General features: G+C 43.4%; 1 protein-coding gene across 3 annotated transcripts in view; it reads left to right on the top strand.

The window, feature by feature from the left end:
- RAB11FIP4 (RAB11 family interacting protein 4) overlaps positions 1 to 21,185 on the top strand; it is a 116,011-nt gene that overhangs the window by 33,927 nt on the left and 60,899 nt on the right. For 2 of the 3 annotated variants that reach the window (XM_061455365.1, XM_061455364.1), the window contains exons 2-3: positions 4,922 to 5,009; positions 12,867 to 12,955. In XM_061455365.1, the coding sequence (XP_061311349.1) occupies positions 4,922 to 5,009; positions 12,867 to 12,955 (177 nt within the window). Of the gene's footprint in view, positions 1 to 4,921; positions 5,010 to 12,866; positions 12,956 to 15,487; positions 15,510 to 21,185 lie in introns of those variants that run through there. The other variant, XM_061455367.1, reaches the window with a different exon arrangement.

The following is a 21,185-nucleotide window of genomic DNA, read 5'->3' as shown; positions in this document are numbered from 1 at the left end:
AATGTCATCATCATGGTTTTATATTTGCTTCCAGTCTGTGCATGCAAACACCAAATAGCTTCAGAGAAGGACTAATCCTACCAAATTCCAACAGAGACACTGGTATCCCACACTAATAGGTCTCCTGAGCACCCATTAGCCTGTGCATCTCTCATATGGCACATCTCTAATTCCACCCTGCAGCATTAACATATTTAATCTCCTCTTGCTGTTTTTTGAGGTTTCTCACAAATGCTTCTGCTTCAGGAGATCCTGTGCAAACATCGCTGCTGCAGCACACCAGCGCCTTTCCTGCAAGTTCTTGTCTTGCCGTCCTCACAGATCCCAGATGTTCCCTGCTTGCACTTCAGGGTGAGACGTGCTCACAGACTCCTGCAGTATGAAGGTGAACTGCTGAGACGAGTTGTTTATTTCAAATGGCATCTTCTGGCTGTGACATGGATCCTGCTGTAAGATTGCAGCATGAGGAGCCAGTGTGGGGTCCCTCAGAACTGAACTACATCCAGATCTAACGGATCTGTTTTGTGTTAACCAGATCTCTTCAGTGCTGGTCAGTTTTTGAAGAAAATTAAGTGAGGTCAGTAGAAATCTGAGTTTCTCCTTGCCTGGAAATGGGAGCAGGATTCAAGTCCAGTCAGAAAATCTTTACTATTAAAAAATACCTAATTCTTTTGGCAGCATCAGCACAAGCGATGGCCAGGATCCTGAGAGGGTTCCTTGGCTGAGAGGTACCCCTGGATTGAACTCCCTTGCAAGAAAAGATCAGTTTCAATAAATCTCTTCCAAGGTTTGCCAGTCACTGGCCTCTTCCCTCCTCTTTCTGCACTCCCTCTGCCACAAAAATACTTTCCCTTCTCCTAACAGTCATTCAGATGCCTGGTCCTGTAGAGCGTATGGTCGTGCTCCGAGGTACTGCTTACACAGCTGTGCTCTCATGTGGATGGAGGAGGTAGGAGGGGACCTTTCACACTGCCTCACTTTGTTGTCCACTGTTTTGTACTCCTAATTCCTGCTCATTCATATGCATGTCTGCATTGGTCAGTTTTGATTTCAAAATTGTTTCTTTGCACTGAACTTTGTCTCTTTCTTTTCACTGTAGAGACTCTTTAAAGTGTTCCTAGCCTACTTCTGTGTGTCAGAAACACCTCTTTGCAGCGCAGCCTTATAGCTGGGAAGCCCAACAGAGAGAAGGCAGATGCTTTGGCTGAAGTGACCTGTTATTACAATGGAGAAATATGCTTCCATTGAAAGGATAAACATCTGTTCATCCAAGCACGTTAAACAATAGACACAGGGTTTGGTTTTCTCTGATTGTTTCTCAAAGCAAAAATGATTTATGTCTTCTCTCTGGGACTACTGGATGTCTACTGAAGGATTCAGGAGAGAGTCCCTTGCAGCTGCCAAAAGAACCACCTTGATTATTGAGCCTGCAGCTAACTTTTTCTGTCCTACAATGAAGAACTGGTGTGTAATCCAGACCCTGTTTGTGCTGTCCCACATGGTGGGGGACTGCTCTGTGCATCAGTGAAGGGAGAAGCGTTTATCCCCATCCCAAAGCACTGTCTCTAGCTCATCATGATGGCTTATAATATTGAGCTCTTATATGCATTGATGGGGCTGAAAGGCTGCTGCTTCCTCATGTGCTAGCAGGCTGCCAGAGCTGCAAGCCCAGGGCTGCTGACTGCCTGGCACTGAGGCTGACAAGCCCTTAACATTCTCCAAGGCAATAAATAAATGTTACAAATTCTGATTAATTCCTGAGAGTCAACCCTTTCTGAGAAGGAGGAGGGTAGGACATTACAAAGTGGAGTAGAAGGATGGTTGACAGTATAGACAGGAGAGAAGATTTAGGGGTAGCTGTGATGACATAGTTTATTTGGCCACAGCTTGAAATTGAGCTTAATTTTAAGTAATGTCTTCGGTCTGAAAGAGCTTCTTGCCTGGTAAAAATACATAGCCAAGTGCACTACAGGCATGAAACTGTGCAAATATGTGCAAATATATTATTTACAATCCATGTGTGTATATCAATGCACAAACTCTATGCAAGTGTCCACCTAAACCTATCTAGTTGATCAAAATCATTGTAGCCCATGACCTGGGCTGGGAGCACTGGCTGAAGATATGAGCCCTAGTGTCATTAATTGCATCAGGTTGTTCTGTAAATCCTTCCTCATGTCCTGCACTGATGTCAGTTATTTGCATTCTAAAATCTAATTGAAAACCTGCAAAATTAGATTTAGAGGAAACTGGAGGCTGAAGCACTTCGCTCAGGTGATAATTTCATTTACTGTTAAGATGTTGCTTATACCTCAATGTGAACATATTCTCTCTTCCTCCCTAATACACACCCTCAGGCATATAACATCTGATTTAATTTGATTTTTTTAAATGTAATTATATGTGGCTGAGCAGCTGGTAAACTGAAATCCTTGCATCACCTTTGAGAAATAAACTCAATGTGCCAGATTCACTGGGAGCACCCAGTGACACTACTGTGTTAGAGCACAATATTAAATAGTGTAGAGGCTTCCTAGCTGACTGCAGGAATCTGTGCATTAAAACCTGAAACACAATTTGTTGCCTTTTAGCAAAAGACCTACAGGAAATGGGGTTCTTTAAGACAACCCTGCAAGCATCTGAAATAGTATTTGCTTACATGACAATGATGGGAGCTTGCTGTTTGTCAGAGAGTTACAGGCTGATCTTGTAACAGAGATTACAGTGCCTGATTACAGTATCCATGAGGGGATGGCTGCTCAGCTAGTGGCCACTCCAAGGTCTTCACCAAAGCCTCTGGAGCCAGGCTGAGTTACATGAGGTGACACGTCTGCCATGTATTTTAGCTACTACTACATTCTTAGTAAGGACATTTTTCAGCTGTAAAATCTTGCTGCTTCCAGCCTCAGTGGCCAGCTTGATTATATGGCTTTAAATACACCCAAAACCAGTTTGAACAAAAGCATTTCTGCCACCTCTGCTTCATCTTCCTGTAACATATCTGTTAGTGAAGGTGAGCAGGGATAACACTGACCCAGCTTTTCCGTATCAAGCATGTCTCTATTTAATTGGTTTCAGTAAGGATTTTCAGCTAGTCTGTGTGCATTAAATGCACACTACAGTCTGTGGTAGAGTGGCTGTGTCTTGTGAAACAGAAACATGGCTTCTGCTGCTATAAATTAGTGGGGCTGCAGTAATCCCTTGTGATACCAGATGTAGAATTTGAACTTGAGTTTCATGATAGCTGACATCTGGGCTCTGCTGCCCGGCTTGCAGGACTTGAGCTGTTGAAGCCTTCTGCAATGAGAAAGTTTCCATATTTCTAACTTGTCATGGGCTCTGCTCTCACCCCACAGCTCCTCATTTGCCCTGCATACATGAGCTGATTTTGTTGTTCCTACAAAAAGGAGAGGGGAAAGAATTCAGTATAAGGATCAAATTATTCCTCTCTCGTTCAACACAGAATTGTGTGTGTGAGTAAAAATCCTGTCATTTTGTCATCCAGATTTGCTCATTCCAGATAAGGCCTTTGGCTGATCATGGCATTTTATTGGCACAGGGGGAATTTATAAGCACTGAGAGAATCTGAGGGAAGAAGTGTCATGAGCAGACATTAGTGCATTATCTGCAGGGCTTTAAGAAACTGCTGGGGGTTTGCTAGAGTGTGAAAAAACCACACCAGAAAATTGAGAAACTGGGTCATCTGGATTCATTTGCTGCATATCTTTCCAGCTGGGCTTTTGTTGCTGCTCAGACTGACAGATCTGAGCTCACATTGTAGTCACCGGGATTGTGCAGCATCCTACGTGCCTGCCTCCTGCAGTCATCTTGTTTATACTCCGGGGTGTCTGGAGGGCCCGGATCAAGGTCAGAGTTGTGCTGTAGCTTATGAGGAGCAAGAGGCTGCCTCTGCCTCAGTGTGGGTACCTGCTGCATGCATCAGGCAAAGGCACAGGGACACAAGGGGACTTACACAGTGTCATGCAGTGTATTTGTCACAGAGAGCAGCCAGCTGGAGTGCACCAGCACTGTGCCCGCCTCCTGGACTGTTCTGCCTCTCTCCTTATTCTTCAGCTACTTGTTTCTCTATCCCTTTCTTCTAGACAGCACAACACACAACAGCCTCTCCAGTCGAGACTGCTTTACTCTCCCTTCCCCAAAACTCCCCCAAAAAATCTGCCAGACCTTCTTCAGGGCAAATGCCAGTTTGGTGCCTGTGTTTAAATTCAGTGTAATCTCATTTATGGTAAGTAGTTGATCAGAAAGGCTAAACTGTGAAGCTGAAATTATAAGCAATAAGTACATTGCTTGTTTACATAATGTACAGAACAGAACTGTTCTCTGTCTTATCACACGAAGCTTTTTGTGCTGTTAATTTCTAATTCCCTGTATAAACCTTGTATTCTGTGCTGTGGCAAGGAAGGTTTGTTTGATCCCAAGTGCCCAGGGAGTGTTCTCTAGTCTGGATTCTTCAGGGAATGAGGCTCCTGTGGGTTGTGTGGGTTGTGCATGTTTTTGTCCTTTCTCCTTTCCCAATAACTTTCGATGAGGGGGATGGAGATCACTAAGGTTTGAAGTTCCTATGAGCTGCATACACAGGAAGGGCTCCTAGGGAAGGAGATTCTGTACTTTAAGATGAGAGGCTGGGTCACAGATTCCCTCCTTGTTAAGTTCTTGAGATCCACAAAAAAGAGTATTAATATGTCCCATCTGCAGAAATTTTGGTCAGAGCATTCACCTTACTCAGCACCAGGTGATGCAACTGTAAATTGTGATTTCTCTTTGCAGAAGGATTTGTTAGCTGATTCAAGTGAATGTTACAGGTATTCTTCCATTTGGGGTCTTCTGTAGAAGGTACAGACCAACTGAGCACCAGATGATACACCAAGCTCAACACGTATTTTATGATCTTTTCCTTTAGGTGGAAAAACTGGCAAAGTACTTGGACCCAAATGATTTGGGAAGAATCAATTTCAAGGACTTCTGTCACGGAGTTTTTGCTATCAAAGGTATGTACATATTTCTTAAAAATAATCCACTTCAGTTCCAGTCATGTTTCTCTGGTTGCAGAAAATGTGATGATCAAAGACATCCTCTCTTTTGACTGTGGTTATTTGTGGGGTAACTCTGGGAACAGAGCCAGTGTATTTTTCTTTCTGTGTATCTCATATGTCATTGGTGAGCAATGCTGGAGTTCCTGCAGCATTGTTTCATTGTTGAGTCTTGGTTTACCATTTGTTTCTTCAGAACAAATGTGATTTAAATGTAGCTGAAGAAAGAGAATCTTTTTGGTTAGCAGCTAGTGCCAAAGTCTGGTATGTCCAGGTTCTCATCTGGTTCTGCTGTTGATTTACCAAAGGAAGTTACAGAGCCCTGAGGCTTTAGTTTCTCTAATAGGGAATTGAAGACTGTTATACTCTTCTTGAGGTATCTGCAAGGTATAGTTGAGTCATGTTTTTGAAGTACTTGCAGACATGTATTGGAGTGAAGAAGGTTAATTACAGGTTGGCTCTGTAAGCCCTGCAGATAGAGATGAGGTGGATCAAACCATCTCCTTTGAAAGGAAACAGAGTCCTTGACAGAAGACGTGGACATTTTTAAGCTTAACAGCTTAGCCCAAAGCGTAATGAAGCAAGCAGTGAAGAGGGACTTTAGCTGTTTTTCTGCTGATTACTTTTCTAGTTTCCCAGAGCAAAACAATGCAGCCTGTCCTTTTCCAGACACGTAATATGTCCTTAGTAAAATGCCGAAGTGCTGTCACAGCCCAGAGCCTTTACTTCAGGGACAGGGAGAATGTCACAGTGATGATAGTGTGATTCCAGGGGAAGCCTCTGGAAAGTCATCTACAATGTGAGATGATTATGAAGCCATAATAATGCAAGAACATAACACCACAGCAATTTTAATTAAAGTTTATGGCAGCCAAGGACTGAAGTGTATAATTATGTAAAATTACAGTGAGAAGCTGCTCCCAGTCCATGTTCATGGAGACACCTTCCAAGGTGACACTGATGTGTTGGAGGAGAAGGCAATAGAAAGCCCAGAAGGAAAGTTTATATGTTACTGTTCAGACACTTCCTACTCATGTAGCAAACTGAGTTCTGGGTTAAATAAAACACTAGCTCTGTAAATCATCTGGTAGTCCTCTGTGATTCACAGTCTGCACAAGTGCACAAAATACGATCAGGAAGGGATGGACGTGACCCAGAAGAACATCTCTGTGCCAGTATCCCCAGTGAAGGAGCCTTAAGAGTCCTCATCCTTTCTCACCTTGTGCAAACTGATTCATGTAGTCATATCCTAAAGTCTAGTCCTGCAAAGTTATGACTGAATCAAACTCTCTGCAGTACCTTGTACCCCATGATTATGAATAGCTTAAAGGCCTTATATGGAACATACTGTAGGCATCAAATGCTTGATGATTATTAGTATGTATATGTAAGTGGATAAGAGAGAAACCCGTCCCGTTCTGCAGCATCACCTCGAGCTCTCTTAGCACATCATTAGCATTGTCAGCACTTACACAGTGTCAGTGCCAAGCGTGTGTCATCACAGGAACAGTTGTATCTGATTCTGATAAGACACTGTTAGGCATGCTTTCTGAGCACCCCTTTAGAAGAAGTGGTTCTGTGCTTACCTCTCTGCATGCCAGTTTTATTGATCTTTAGCTGCCAGCTAAAATGAAGTTGGTTGCATTAAAGTTCAGAAAGGATATGGCAGCCTTTCACAATAGAAAGCCTCCACCGTGTTGGTACCTCTCACTTTACAGTGCAACCACGTCCCAGGGGTAGTAACAGGCTTATTATCAAACAAAAGCAATTTGTCTTGGCAGCAACAGATTGTAAATATGATTCTTTGACATCTCAGCCTATTGCGGTTGCTTGGGGCAATCAGATTAATAGAGCAAAATGAGATCTACTATAAATCCAGTGTTTTTTTTTCTAGTAATGGAATATGAAGCTGTGTTATTCATAGTACTGGAAGCCAATTGTTCAGACTCATGCTTTACTGTCCTAATGCCTCACCATATTTCTCATTTATGAGACTTCAAATTAATTTGTTTCATAGATGCTTGCCTTTATAGTATGCTGAAGAGATTTTTTGCTGCACAGATGTGATATAGTATCATGGGGGTTTTGGTAGTTCAGTGCCTTGAATTTCTTTAATGTGAGGTTTGAAGCATCTAGAACAGTCGATTCAAATCTCAATGGTGAAGAATTGACCTCTCATGATGTCACTTGAGCATTTCAGATCCAAGTATGGGTCTTAGTGAAAACCTAATGTCAGAACCTTAAAAAATCACAAGCATTGGAGTGTTCAGTGTCTGCTCTGTTGGTAGCAGTTCTCACTGCAAGGAGGAACCCCAAGTCCTGGATGTGAAATCTGCAGCTTAGTCTTTCTCTTCCATAGAGCAGGGCATTGTTCAGTCCCGTATGGTACAAATGAAAAGCATTGTGTTCCTTCACAAGTGGACATCAAGTCTTGTCTCCTCCTCAGAGCTTCTGAGCTGGATAAACTTCATGACAAATGAGTCATGTACCTCCACAGCAGCTGCTGGGACTATCAGGTGGAAAAGCCAATTAATCTTCTTCAACTGCTGAGTAGCAGGAGCTGTGGGGAAGGTTGTGATGAGGAGTCTCACTATCAGTGGGGACCTTTGGAAGTGATGGGAGAAGACTTAAGTAAGCAGATAGATCTATGTTAGAGGGGAGAAATGTATTGGAGGAACACATTCCCATTGTGTCTGTGGGGTGGAATACTGGATAGGCAGGGTGCTTTCTAATTATGCAAAGCTTTGCTTCTTTTTGCTGGTCCTTTGTGGATTAAAGAACTTTGCCTCAGCATCTGTGCTGAGTCCTGCTGTCTAGCCTGCTTTCCCCACGCAATTAGGCTCTGACAGAGCCAGGGACAGGCTCTGCCATCAAAGTTAAAGCTTTGCAGCAATTTCATTGGAGTGCCAGGATATGAAGGTTTTACTCCTGCTGAAGCTGCCCTCTCTGCCTGCTCACTGCATGGCTTTATTTCTAATAACTGCATCTGTCTGGAGAGCAATTGCCATGAAGTAACACCTGTACCCTCTTACCTAGTCAAAGCCAGTATAGCCCAAGAAGTGACACTGCTCAGAGATTCTGAGAGCAGCCACATCACCACTTAAAAGCTTAATTCCCATTGATTTCAGCAGGGTCAGTGTGGGATCCATTACTGTTTGCTCAGTGGAGTCAATGACTATTTTTGAATTTATTGTACTGATCCAGTAAATGCTTTCTGGCACTTGTAATACTTAGAGGTTTGACTGGAGCTGTTGTTTCTAATATGCTGTGCAATGCTCTTGGTATGGTTAACAGGATCTAATTAAGTATGACCTGTTCCTTCTATTTTAAGGTTTCTGTTGTCTTTTTGATAATCTCCCTGCTTTGATATTCGCTTAAAAGCAAACCGAACCCTGACAGATAAAGGGTGAGCTCCCCCTACTGACCTTGGTGGTGCAGCACAAACAAAATCAATATAGAATTAAAACATAAAGGCAAATATACTATGACTTTACAGCTGATTTTAAGCATGAAAACCACTGAGCACTGTGTACTAATTGGATCGTAATGGCTTTCATGATGGGAGAGCCTGAGCCACATGAGCACAGAGCATTTCTGCAGTAACAAATCTTGGTGCTTTATATAGCTGTTCTCCTCCTGGAGCAAGAGCGTCTTTTCTTCATCTTGTAGAAGTTATAAGGAAATTGAAGTTATGCTCTGTTACCGTATTTGAAAATGAAGGTTGTAGGAGCTCCTTCGTATTCATTAGTGCTGTGAAAGAAGAGCAGTTGTTATACACTCTCCCACCTGCAGCAATAGCAGCCTTTGAATCTTCAAAACAGTAACACAGATTGTTCTGTGCCTTCATATTCTGTCTCTGCTTCCCTGGATCTTTAGGCATCTAATCACTGCAGCTGGCTGGAAAGCTTCTAGAAGCAGTCTTTATGTGAGCAGATAAAAGTTGAAAAGTAGATGCATTTCTCTGTGAGTTCCAAGCAATTTTGATGGAAATTCCAAGAATGCAGATTTGCCCCAAGCTTTAAAGAAATGTTCAGAAAGGGAAGTTGGCTGTTGTGGAAGCTCAGACTGTGACAGGTTATCTGGCTTTGAAATCATATGAAAATAATACAGGGTGAAATTTAATGGGGTTTCTTTTCAAAACCAAGTTTTCCAAAGCAGGAAATGGAAACTGGAGATTTATTTTGAATTTGCCTTTACGGTTTCAATCAGAGGCTCCAAAAAAACATATTTCTCAAAAAAACAGTGCTGAGTTTTGGCCATGTGTTTTAACTAACTTTAAAATCTAATTTCAGTCCCATAGCTGAGGATAGTATTGTACCAGCTTTGCCCTGAAGATCCCGTATGGGGTAAGAGGCAGATATTGCAGTCATATAGGGAGTTTGCCATACACCAGGATTTGTAATATACACCAACACTTAACACATGAGAATTTCAGTCAAGCACTACACAAAACCTCAAAGTCTTAATGATCTAAGCTCATAGCTGTAGATCTCAAACTTCACAGCACACCAGAACTGGAGGTGATTTGATGCATCTGTCCTTTCTTTTAAGAATAGCTTTCTGATAGGTGCTATAGTTGGGATGGCTCCAAGGAGAATGACTGTCAGGTAAATGTGAAAAGCTGAGCTCTCCTGTTGTAAATTACACTATAGCTGTTTAATGAACTGAAGTTGGTTACTCTTAAAAGTACTTCAGAGTTTTCTAAGACTCAACTAAATTTTACTAAATACAGCCCGGAACCATAAATGAGTCTTAATACACCATTAAAGATGCAAGGGTAGATAAAGTGAAAAACTATTGCTCTTAGGAAAAATGCCAGGAACCAACTCCATTCTATTAGCTAACCAGATTTGATTTCCTACAGTATTAAAATTGCTTAATTGCCTGTGAAAATTGCCTGATGCACTATGGGTTAAGTCTGCCTCTTGGAGCATTTGCAGGAAATGGCTTTGCTACAGTTGTGTGTATTTGTGGCCACAATGACTGTCTGCAAATTGACTGTTAGGGGGTGAGAGTGGTTTTCTTACACAAAACTGAAAGGAAAGCTGTAGAATCATCTCTTAAGAGAAGCCAGGCCTGGCACCCTGAGGGGACTGAAAAAGCTAAAGGTTCATGTCTTCCCCTTCAGTGACTTGTAAAACACTTTCTTCTTTGCTTAGACTCAAGATGGTTCTGTCCTGCTTCTTTACAAGTCTTGGGCAGGTATTTTCACGAAAGGAAATATCTTAACTGGCTATTTTCACAAAAAGAAAGTGCAAGTGACCTGGTGGCTTTGGTGTTACTTGGAATCCTTGCTCTGCAGCAGGTGACTTGTGACCAGGGACAGAAGGAAATTCAGCAGCTTCTGGCCACTCTCATTTTGTGATCACGGTTTGTGATCTGATAGTTAAGTTCTTTCTCCAGATATAAGATGGCTCCTGACCTGCGTCACCCTGCACAGTGATTTATATAATGCACACAAATATAATTTAATTATTATATAATCATATTATATATTTATATAATGCACATTATATAAATCAGCCCTTTAGCAGAGCGCTTCTCCATAAGGGGCATCCTTTTGTGCAGCTTCAGCACTAAATACACAAGGACTTGAAACTCTTCCTGGGTTAGCTCTTTGCCTCTACCCACTGCCTCACTAGCACTGCGGTGCAGCCTGGTCTCCTTGCCAAGCACTGCCTAAAAATGTAGATGAGGAAATGTTCCCAACCATAGCAAGGCAGAGAGAACATCGAGCACATTAATGTCTTATGATACAGGCAGACATCAAATGAAATATGTAATCAGGCATGTAAGTGGCTTTCAGTTTTACAGTTTCCTGGAAAATGAAGTTGTAGCAATAATGGGACATCTTAGTGCAGGAGGTCCTTAAAGAAGCCAGGAAGTATTCCTATGCTTATTTGAGATGGGTTATTTATGGGCAGATCCTAGCCTCGGGTACATGCTGCTGCGCAGCTTGAAATATTCACCATGGCAGTTCTGCAGGCCTAGGCAAGCACGGTTCTTCTCAAGGGTGGTACCGGTAGCAGAGAGCACCATGTGTGCCAGACTAGGCTGCTCCCTGTACAAACCATAACATTTCCATATGAGATTTGCCAGAGTAAACCTTGATCTTTTGTTGCTTTGTGTCTGGACTGTTACACACTCATTCACCTCACTGGCATTTCCCAGGCTGCAAGCCAAAATGTCTACTGGTAATAAGAGATGTGAACAGTATTCGAGACACTCCAATGTTCTTTCTTTGTATTATGCCCTTTTTGTAAACCTCTTGGAGTAATTAGAAAATTCAAGTTATCATTTAGCTAAGTGGATTGAAAGGTCAGATATATTAGCCCTGTTGCAGAAAAACACCGAGTAAGAAAGCTGATGCATTTCCCAACAGGGTGCTAAAACTCATCGTCCTGGTGGTTAGGGGTAGCCCAAAGAAAAGACCAGCACCACAGTCCTCCAGAGTCAAGAGATTCTGATTTGTGCCTTCACAGAGAAGAAGAGCAACAGAGAATTTATTCTTTAAACACAGTTCTTAATGGGAATAAAACCAATGGCACTGTCCTAAGATTCTTGAAGCCAGTGATCATCTTTCCATTGATTTGATGGATGTTGGAACAGGGTCAGCTGTTCACAAGATAGCAATGATGTGTAGTAATAATCTCGGAGGCAAATGGCTTCTCCACATTTCCTTCTCTTCTTCCCTTTTTTATGGGAATATAACAACATGCAAATCTTCCCTGCAGGACGAAGAGATTCAAGCTGTTATATACCAGCTTGCATGCTAAGCAAACCTCTCCCACAGGGCACACCGGTTGCTGCACACTCAAACATCTTCCCATCAGAAAGTCACCTTTGCAGAGCAGACACTCCTGAGATCTTACGGGTTGTTTCATTCACCCTGTGCTGTCTCTAATGTATGCATGTGTGTGGGAGACAGGGACAACATATCCATCTCCCATGTTCAGCTTCCTCCATCTGGTCACCTTTTCTGTTCTTCTAACTCTTCCTTTCCTTTGTAAGGGACTTCCTCCATAACCACAAGGTATCTTCACCCTACAGATGTTATGCCTTTATTTTAAAACCAGGAGAGAAGATCAACTACCAGCATAAACCTGTGTAGTTCACACTTGCTTACATTACTCTATTTCTTCTGCTCACCTGCCTCATGACTGAGTATCAGTGTGTAATGTCACAGCCAAATCCATTGCATTGGTGATGGAATGGAAAAGAGAAATACTTCTGGATAGTTGCAACTTCCAAGTAGGATAGTGTGTAGCACATGCTGAGAAGGTTTCAACAGTGTAGGCTCCAGGCTGTAAGCTGGTTGTTCTAAACTAACCTGGCCTGATATTACTGCCTTCTGCAGCCCAATATGCCAAGTGCAGTGGCTGGTAATTAATGGGGAATGAGGCATTTGTTGAGTTCAGTGTTTCTGAGAGTGAGTTTCATTCAGTGAGTTCAGTGTTTCTGAGAGTGAGTTTCATTCAGTGAGTTCAGTGTTTCTGAGAGAAAGACTGAGGGAAGCACAGACATTGATTTCTCCAGCTGTTAATGTGGTTGTTAAAAAAAGCGAACACAGAGGCTGAAAATCTCCACTTGCAGTGCATAGATATTTGCTTGCCAGAGATGTATGCTCTGTGACAGAGCTCTTTTGGAAGAGGAATTTGTGACGCTTAGGTATTGCCCCTTCGTCACTCAGACCAGAGAAAATCTGAAGCAGCTTCACAGACACTAATGTGCAGTAGACACCGGTTCATGCTAAGGCTGCAAGTCCATACAGTCTCCGGGAAGACCTGACCAGTTGCTCTCGTTTCTCTTTGCCAGGCTGTGAAGAGTTACTGAAAGATGTCCTGTCTTCTGAAAACTCTGAGCCTCAACACTACGAACCGCACTATGATGATTACTACTACCAGGTAAGAGAAGCACTTATTCTGTCTTACGTTAAGCAACCTGAGGAAGCCTCTGGTGTGATGTGTAGCTGGGTCATTGTGAATGCTGCTGTTGTACCTGGCCTATTGACTCTTCCTTCCCAGGTTCGTGCTTGTCAAGCCTTCTATATACTGGTATAAGCTGCATTAAACACAGGGTAGCTGTCAGCTGTTATGAGAGTATTTAGGATTTGGATAGCATTCCTCTTACAAGCCTCAGCATTCACTTGGCTGTGAAGGGAGATGTTGCATACAGGCTCACTGGCACCACACGTGTGGAAAACACTGATTTGTATCTAATTAAATCAGTCAAACTTTGTAGGTGAACAAGTCCTCAGAGACCTTCTGCAGATAATGAACAAAGATGCAACAGCTGTTTGGAAGCAGAAGCAATGCACCTTTGGTACCTTGATCTTATTTTGACTGTTGGGAATGGGGTATTTTCAAACGGTATTTTCTTCATCTATATCCTTAATTTGACAGTGTCTGTGCAGTCTAACAAGCAGGAGAATGTTAAGTTTTCCTGTAAGCATCTATTTCTCATTCATTTTACTTGGTTTTGATCACCTCCACCCACGTAAACTCCTAAGGTTAAAGGTACAGTTCAGATAAAGATTGCCTGCCAGTGCAGTTATGAGACTGCAAGTGATCCTGAAATCAGTAGGGAAAGCAAGTGATGAAAGGTGATGAAGTGTGAGAACAATACTTGTGTATTGAGGAAAGACATGTGATAAGCATGCTGGTGTTGCAGCACTTCATGGTGTTACACAAAATGGTTTCCACTGTCCATACAGAAAGTAAAGAGACATTTCCTTCTCCTCGCCGCAGAAGGTGGAAGGAGCCCTCTATGACTACAAACAGGAGCACAGAATCTGGTCATACACTTCCTTAATCAGGAAGAGTTGTCTGGGTTAATTGGCTCCTTTTGCTTGCTGGAAATGACAGGCTGGTGTCAGTACCTGGGCTGTGGCAAGCTGGCACCACCATCACCCTGCTTTGTTTTTAAAACCTTATTTTTGTTGTAACTGATGACATAGCTACCCACCATGCTGTTACTTGGTTACCTTAATAGATGTCATAAACCAAACTCCCAGTTTTGCAATAAGATGATAGAGGCTATAAAACGGCAAGCAGCCTCTGCAGATACTAGATGTTCCCCTGTTACTATGCAGACACAGCAGGCAGGTTCTGGCAGTCTTTTGGAGGCAGGCAACATGGTCGTTGGGTCTTTGTTCCTCAGGGATTCCTCACATCTGCTTTCACCCAAGGATGTGCTGCAGAGAGTGGTTGAAGGCAAACTGTGAGGTGACTGCAAACTGTACCACTCCTGGCACGTACCAACCAGGAGAGCCAGGGGGAGGAGAGTTGTAGTTGCTAGTCCTGACAGCAGTGTTAGAGTTCTGGATTTGTGCCTCTGGAAGAGGAAGGGGGCAGAGAGTGACCCTGTTCAGAAGGAGTCGATGTGGCAGGGCTTTGGTGGAAGCCTTGCTGATCAGTTCTTGGTAGGACTTGTGACGTCCACCAGCCCCCCTGTAGAGGCTGTGGGCAACAGCACCGTTGCAGTCATGTCCAGCCCACTTTGGTTGAGCCAACACAGCATTTGTACAGCCTCTGAGCAGAACCAGGTTCTTCCCCACCTGCCCACAGGGAGATGAGTTATCATGATGGGGAGAGGACAGAAAACGGTGCACATTGTTGTCCACCACGCGCTTACCCCAGGGCTCCTCTGCCCAGCTGCCTTCCAGAGGGGATCGTTTCCCCTACAATCTCCAGGTCTTTCAGGTGCAGTTTAGAAACTGTTCGCTAGATGTCAGTTGAAGACTGCGAGAAGGCTGTGAACAAGCACTGCACTTGCTTTAAGGATCCGCTGCTATGGCGGAAAGTAGGAGTTTGTAATGTGATGAAACGGAGAACTGAGGCCCAAGTGGGTGTGGGTTATTACCATTGATGACATTTGTTCCCTGTTCCCGAGGAAGCACATATTAAAAACATATGAGCTCTCCTTGCATCTCCCTGGCCTTAGTGAGTGTGAATCCCTGGTGATCATCACTACTGGTGATGTAGTCAAGTTTATAGGTAGCTCCCAATAGCATGGATGGTAGTTGCCTGTCTAATCTGATTTTCATCCCAGTATGTCTTTTATGTGTCTCTCTAGTTCTCAGTTGCAGTCAAGTCTCAGGCAGCAGCAGGATCCATCTGCTGTGATGGCACAAATAGGTATTTTTAAAGGGAATGCATCTTTTTGATTCCACCCAAGGGGATGGAACACAAAGGCAGGTACCGAGCTGGTTCACTGTTGTGCTGCCGCTGTCTCGGTATTCATACTGTGATGTGGAGAGGAAGAGGAGATTTATCCTTGTCATGTGTTATTTCCCCTGTCCTCTGCTTTCACTTTTACTTCCCCTCCCCAGTGCCCAGTCCCTGTATTGTAGCTTTCCAAAGCCCAAATGTAGAAACCTAAAGAGGTGAAGGGAATGCCAAGAAGTGGGATGAAGTGACAGGAGCCATGGTAAGGTACTGAACTGAATCAGCTGTTTAGGTATGTTGAGTCAAATGGGTAAGAAAAACATGCCAAGCCTCCAGCCTTTAACTGCAATCAACTGGATGCAATTAATTTAAATTGATCCATAAAATCCCCTGGTACCAGGAGCTTGGGGCATTTCATTTGACATTTTCTAAATGGTCTGCTTTTCCTTTTTATTGTCCTTCAGTGTAAACAAGAACAAAAGCTGGCAAGCTGGTAATGTCTAAAAAGGAGGAAAAAAATCCTATTGTTTATGCAAATTAAAATGCAAAGACAATTCCATGGGAGGTTTCTAATGGTCTCTAATGAGAGGCTGTGTCAGTGGTATTTTGGGTGGATGCAGAGCTATTCTTTTGAGCTCAAATCTGTTACAGTGTGATACACGGAAAGCAAAGAGTAGCACTTGGTTACTACAGGACTCTGAGATCAGTGGGAAGTCTCCCACTGACTTCAAGCTGCAAGGGTGTTTTCTCTTAGATCAGAGAAAGCTGGTCTAGAGAGACTAAGGAGCATGGGATTCCAGTTAGCAGCTGTAGAGCATCTCAGCTCTAGGACCTGCTTTCTCTGTGAATTCAGAGTGTGCTGATCTGGTTAAGGTCTGTATTGTGCTGCATTTGAGGCAGTGCTTCAGTCAAGTGCTGTTTATAATTTCTGTCTCTTGCAGCCTATAGAGAGATAATAGAAAAGCTCTGAATTTGCCAGAAGCCAATTTATGAATCCTGAATTCCTTTCACAGTGTTTCCTGCTATGGCCTCAGCTCTTGTTTTGGCTCCAGTTTGAAGGAAGACGCAAGTCTCCCTAGTCCAGCATGCAGGATTTGCTTTGTGGCAAGCATCTGGTAGCGCTTCAGAGCTCTTTGATGGCCTTTTGGAGATAGGAACCAAGAGGAAGTCCACAGCTGAAGTATGTGTATGAAAACCCAGACCTAGATTCAGCCTGCTTGAACAAAGCAAAGTGCCTGGGTTTAGCATTTCAAATGGCTAGTGCTCTGGGCCTTCCCAAACACCTATCCAGCTGCGAGCACTAGCCACAGGGCTCAGAAGGATTTAGGCTGGCTGCATCTGCAGCTCCCTGGCCAAGATTTGCATTGCAGGCCCTGAGAAGCAGTGACCTGGGTCTAGGTGCTCTTCTGTCTGAGCATCTAAGTATAAGCTGGATTTTCAGCTCTTCACCTGGTGTGTTTTGGGTGTTCAGATTTGAAGGGAGCCTGAATCTAGATCACCTGGGGAGATAACAGAAAAGAAGGTTGAATGACAGATGAAGCCTCTCGCTGCCAGGTAGCAGGGGACCTATTTGAGTAGCTGCTTGTGAAGTGACAGACTATGTATTTACGTGTGAGTAATTGCCTTTTCATCTGAAATTGATCACCAAATGCCATACGTGCAAACCCAGTGGAAGAGCATGTTGTAAGATACAATAATAGCCGGGTCTTTGTTTTAAACAAGGCTGTTTTGTTTCTTACTAATTGGTGCTGTATTGAGTTGCTGCTTTCCATTTATTTGCTGCTCTCACCTGTAACTTGGAGAGTAAATCTGCCTCTTAGCAGGGTACAGGATTGCTGCATGTTAGAAAATGAGCTGCCTTTTCAGTCCTGTGTTTGCCTGCCAAGCGATTAATTACATTGTATGAACAGCAGAAAAGTAGTTGAGACATGACAAATACATGATGTTTGCCTCTGGGATGGAGCTGGGGCCGAGCTGCTGCTTTGAAAAGATTTCAGTAGCAATTGGGAGACCCCCCCGGCTTCTGAAGAAAAGGGTTTTTTCCCACTAGTTGCTTGAGGATATCAGCTAATACCTGTCTCTGAGCAGAGGGGCTTTCTGCCCTGGGAAAAGGCTGTGATCCAAATGGGGTTTTCATTAGGCTGTTTAAGAAGCCTGAGACTGAGGAAAGGTGAAGGGCCATTTGCATAGCTCTCTTTTGCCAACCTGGAATTGCAGTTGTTATCTCTGGTTGTGCTGTGTCTTGCTATGTGTTAAAAAGCAAAGCTCAGGAAAGCATTGAATATTTTATTGAATGCAAACTTGCAGTTCTCTTCTTAGTATTCCCATATCCCACCTCAAATGAAGTTCTCTTTTTCACTGAGAACATCCCTTTCAGCAGACACACCAGCAGTGAAGGTGAAGCAGTGTGAGTGGTGGATGTCCGATCTAGTGGGGAAACTTTGGAGAGTCTGTAACCAGGATGGTTTGTATCTTTCATCTTATACATGTATTGCCAGTGTTCTTGGGCAGAATGCTTGGCCTCATTTGTCAGGAGGGTTTTCTTGATGCTATTTGTAACATTAAACCCCAGTGTTGCCTAACTGTTAATGAAAAAGACATCTTTCCTGCTGCCTTTTGTAGTAGCATTCGCAGCAACACTCCTATGTTAGCAGAGGCAAAACAGGTAGTTTTGAAAAAAGGTAGTTTTTGCAGTAAAGAGAAACAATATTAAGCACAACAAATTAAAGGGTTTATTTTCCCTGTTTCTTATCAGCCTCCAGTTTTCCCCGCCACCCACACTCTTGCAGTCATTCTTGGCTCCCACTGTGTTTTCAGCCCTGCAGATGCTCAGTGTCTGCTTTGCATGTGAAGAATTCCCTCCCTGAGCTTAGGCTCTGGGGGTGTTTATGTTACACAGCAATCAGCACAGTGCATGTTTGCAGATTGCTTCCCTTACCAAGCTGCTGGTGGGCTCTTGTGTCCTGCTGTCACTGTGGCACCCACACTGGGATTATGAGCAGCTCATCTCATGTCTCCCCTGAAGAAGCTGGGAAAGCTGCTGCATCTTCATTCCTGCTACAGTTGAAACATGGGATGTGTGTGCCCCTCAGTACTCCAACTGGGGAATGTTCTGGCTCAAGCCTCTCTCTTGGCCATGCCAGGGCAAGCAGAAGCTTCCCTGGTTTCCCTCGTCTAATCTAAAAGTCTGGTTTATATTTGGTGCTCCTAAATCTGCCAGATTCACCTTCCCCTCAGATTCTGCTGTATCCCCTGGGAATTGATGATGCTTGGCATCTCCAGGGATGGCCTTTTGGGAGGCCCAGCCTAAGGATTGACCCCAGTCCCTGCTAAAATCAGTAGGAAGACTTCTTAAACCCTGGCAGGAGTTGGGCAGCACTTTGGGTTGTTCCTGAGGTGGTTGTTGCCCAAATCCCTCACAGCACAGGGAAGAAAAGCCATGCAGTTACAGAAAGAAACAAGTCCATGTTCCTTGGTAGGATGAGATAGGATTATACACAGGCAATACAGTGTCTGCACTGATGAGAAGTTTATTGGAGCCTCTAAGGGCAACACTCTCAGCAATTCATTTTTTCCAAGCATCAGAAAGCAACATTAACTACAACTGCTGAGAATCCCCCAGTGAACAATTACCCAGAGCAATGAAGAGCTCAGCGTGCTCCTGTTTGGGACTAATTTACATGGAAATTGCCTGGCAATATTCTGAATTCTGGTTTTTATGTTTGTGCATGCATGCAAAAATAAGTGTCCTTGGTACAAAACACCTGCATAAAAATAACCTTCCTCTCGGGCTGCTCGAGCTGATTAGGAAATGCTGCCCTGAAGAGCTGCTCTGCAGAGAATGGGCAGTTTTGCACTTAGGGCAAAGTAGGCATCTTCCAACAAAACGAATGCCGACTCCTCCAAACCAGCAAAAAAAAAGTGATTGAGGATTATTATTTCTTTTTTCAAACCCAGTTTGGATTTTTGATTTGGGGCACATCACACCTGACATTTTTAAAGGGGAAAGAACCCTTTCCCTCACTTATTTTTGCTCAGTTGTTGTAGAAAACGTGCATAAAATAATACAAAAGCAGTGAAACACAGTCAAAAAATACTGCTTTGTGTCACGATGCCCTTCTCATAACGTGATCTGGATTTTCCTTTCAGAAAAGTCCAAGGTTTTGATCTTTTCATCCTAAGCTGGGCCAAGAAAGTGTTTTGAAATCCAAGAGCCCCCAGGCTGGGAGAAAGGTTTTCCCACCCAGCTCTTGCCACAGCACCCCAAGTGCAATCCCACTCTCAGAAGCCAGCAGCAGACTGCCCAAGCCTGGGAGTGTCCTCAGAATGGAGTATCCCAGTGCAGTGGTGTCTATTCAGATGGTGCTGTCTTTCAGGGGTTAGGAAGCGGAGTTGAACTTGTGTATGTCAGTGGGTTTGGGCAAATGATGCCAGTTAGCTGGTTTATATTTAAACGCCTGCTCTTGCAGGTGAACTCCTGGCCTCCTGTAATAGAAGCTTGAATGAGTGAAGGGCAAAACATTGTTCACTTTCCACAGGGAAAAGTCTGAGTCAAAACTGACCATTTCTTAGGGCTGTATTGGGTGGTTTAAACTGGTGAAAGGTGACTGCATGGTTCAGTGTCCTTGCTGTGACTCTGAGATGAAGTTCCAACTGTAGTGTCCTTCCAGGCATCTATAGGAAAGTCACCTCGTGCACTGATTGTTATCTGTGACTCTTCTTTGAGTATTTATTTCTGCTGTGTGGCCCAGGTAGGGTTTCATGAGGCCTTCAAGCTTCACCATTTTAAAGTCTGTCACCAATCTCTTTGTCAGAACCTCTGTTTAACAGACATTTTCTGCCTCATCCCTATTTTTTCTTCTTGAGGCATTGTCTTCAAGCCTTTTATCTGCTGATTTTGTGACTGAGCACAGTTTTTTGGGGGTGGTTTTTCTGTAATTGTCAGTTGCCATGGCAAAATATTCCTCCCGTCCTTGTCTCTCCATGGGTAAACCAATTTAGGCTGTGGCTCAGTCTTTGGGTAGAGGCTGTGAAATGACTGAAGGCTAAAAGCTGATCTCTTTCTATCGAGGAAGTCACATCCCTATGGATTTAATCCCTCAGGTAAAGCATGACTGTGGTTTAGTCCTTTTTGCCTTTTGTTTGCTGTCCCCTACAATTTGTGGTGTGTCTTCAATGCAGCATTCTTAACAACATAAGCAAAAGAAATGCTATGACAGGACTCACTGTGCTGTACTCCCATGAAAGAAACACAACTTCTCTGTTGGAGGGTGGTGAACTTCACTGTGATCTATGGCCTTTGGGGAATACCAGAATATCCATAATGACAGTATCTACATAAGAAGCAGTGCATATAGTGTTTGGCACATTTCTTGACACTTGTGTGACAAGAAGGTATCTGGGCCCTTCAGTTCACAAACTTCACACTGGCTCTTTCTTTCTTTGTTCTTGCTTCTTTATTTCCTATTCTGCTTCATTTTTTTTCTTTTTCTTGTTGCTTGGGGAAATTTGTGCTGCATTTATGGGAGATTTTTGGACATAGATTGTTCTTCTTGGAATATTTTCAGTGGGAAGGCTGTGAAATTGAAATACCGGAATCTTTTTTTGGAGTAAAAAGCATTGGTTTAAATAGGTTTATCTGGTGAGGGCTTTTTCCATCAGAAGAAAATTCTGTGTAGACCTGTAAAAGCCAGTTGATAAAGCCAAGATTCCAGGTTATGAAACTCCAGAGAGAAATTCAACCACAAAGAGATGTTCCAGCTAAACACTACCAGCAAAACCCCTCATTGCACAAGCAAACAAAAAGGATTTGACTGTTTCTTTTCCACCTTCCAGCCTCTCTGACCAGGCTGAGAGCAGTGGATTTTTGGAGGCAGCTTCTCCTGTTGTTCAGAACAAAAGAGCTGCACATACTGTGAGCAGTTTTCCCACTTACGTAAATTCCTCCACAGGTGAAATCTTACAGGAA

This window comes from Pezoporus flaviventris, unplaced genomic scaffold, assembly GCF_033815535.1.
Source record: "Pezoporus flaviventris isolate CSIRO_AGI_PZ_B2104156 unplaced genomic scaffold, CSIRO_AGI_Pfla_v1 ptg000020l, whole genome shotgun sequence".
Classification (NCBI taxonomy): Eukaryota; Metazoa; Chordata; class Aves; order Psittaciformes; family Psittacidae; genus Pezoporus; species Pezoporus flaviventris.
Note: the sequence above shows the minus strand (reverse complement) of the source record. Positions and strands in the feature narration are given on the sequence as shown.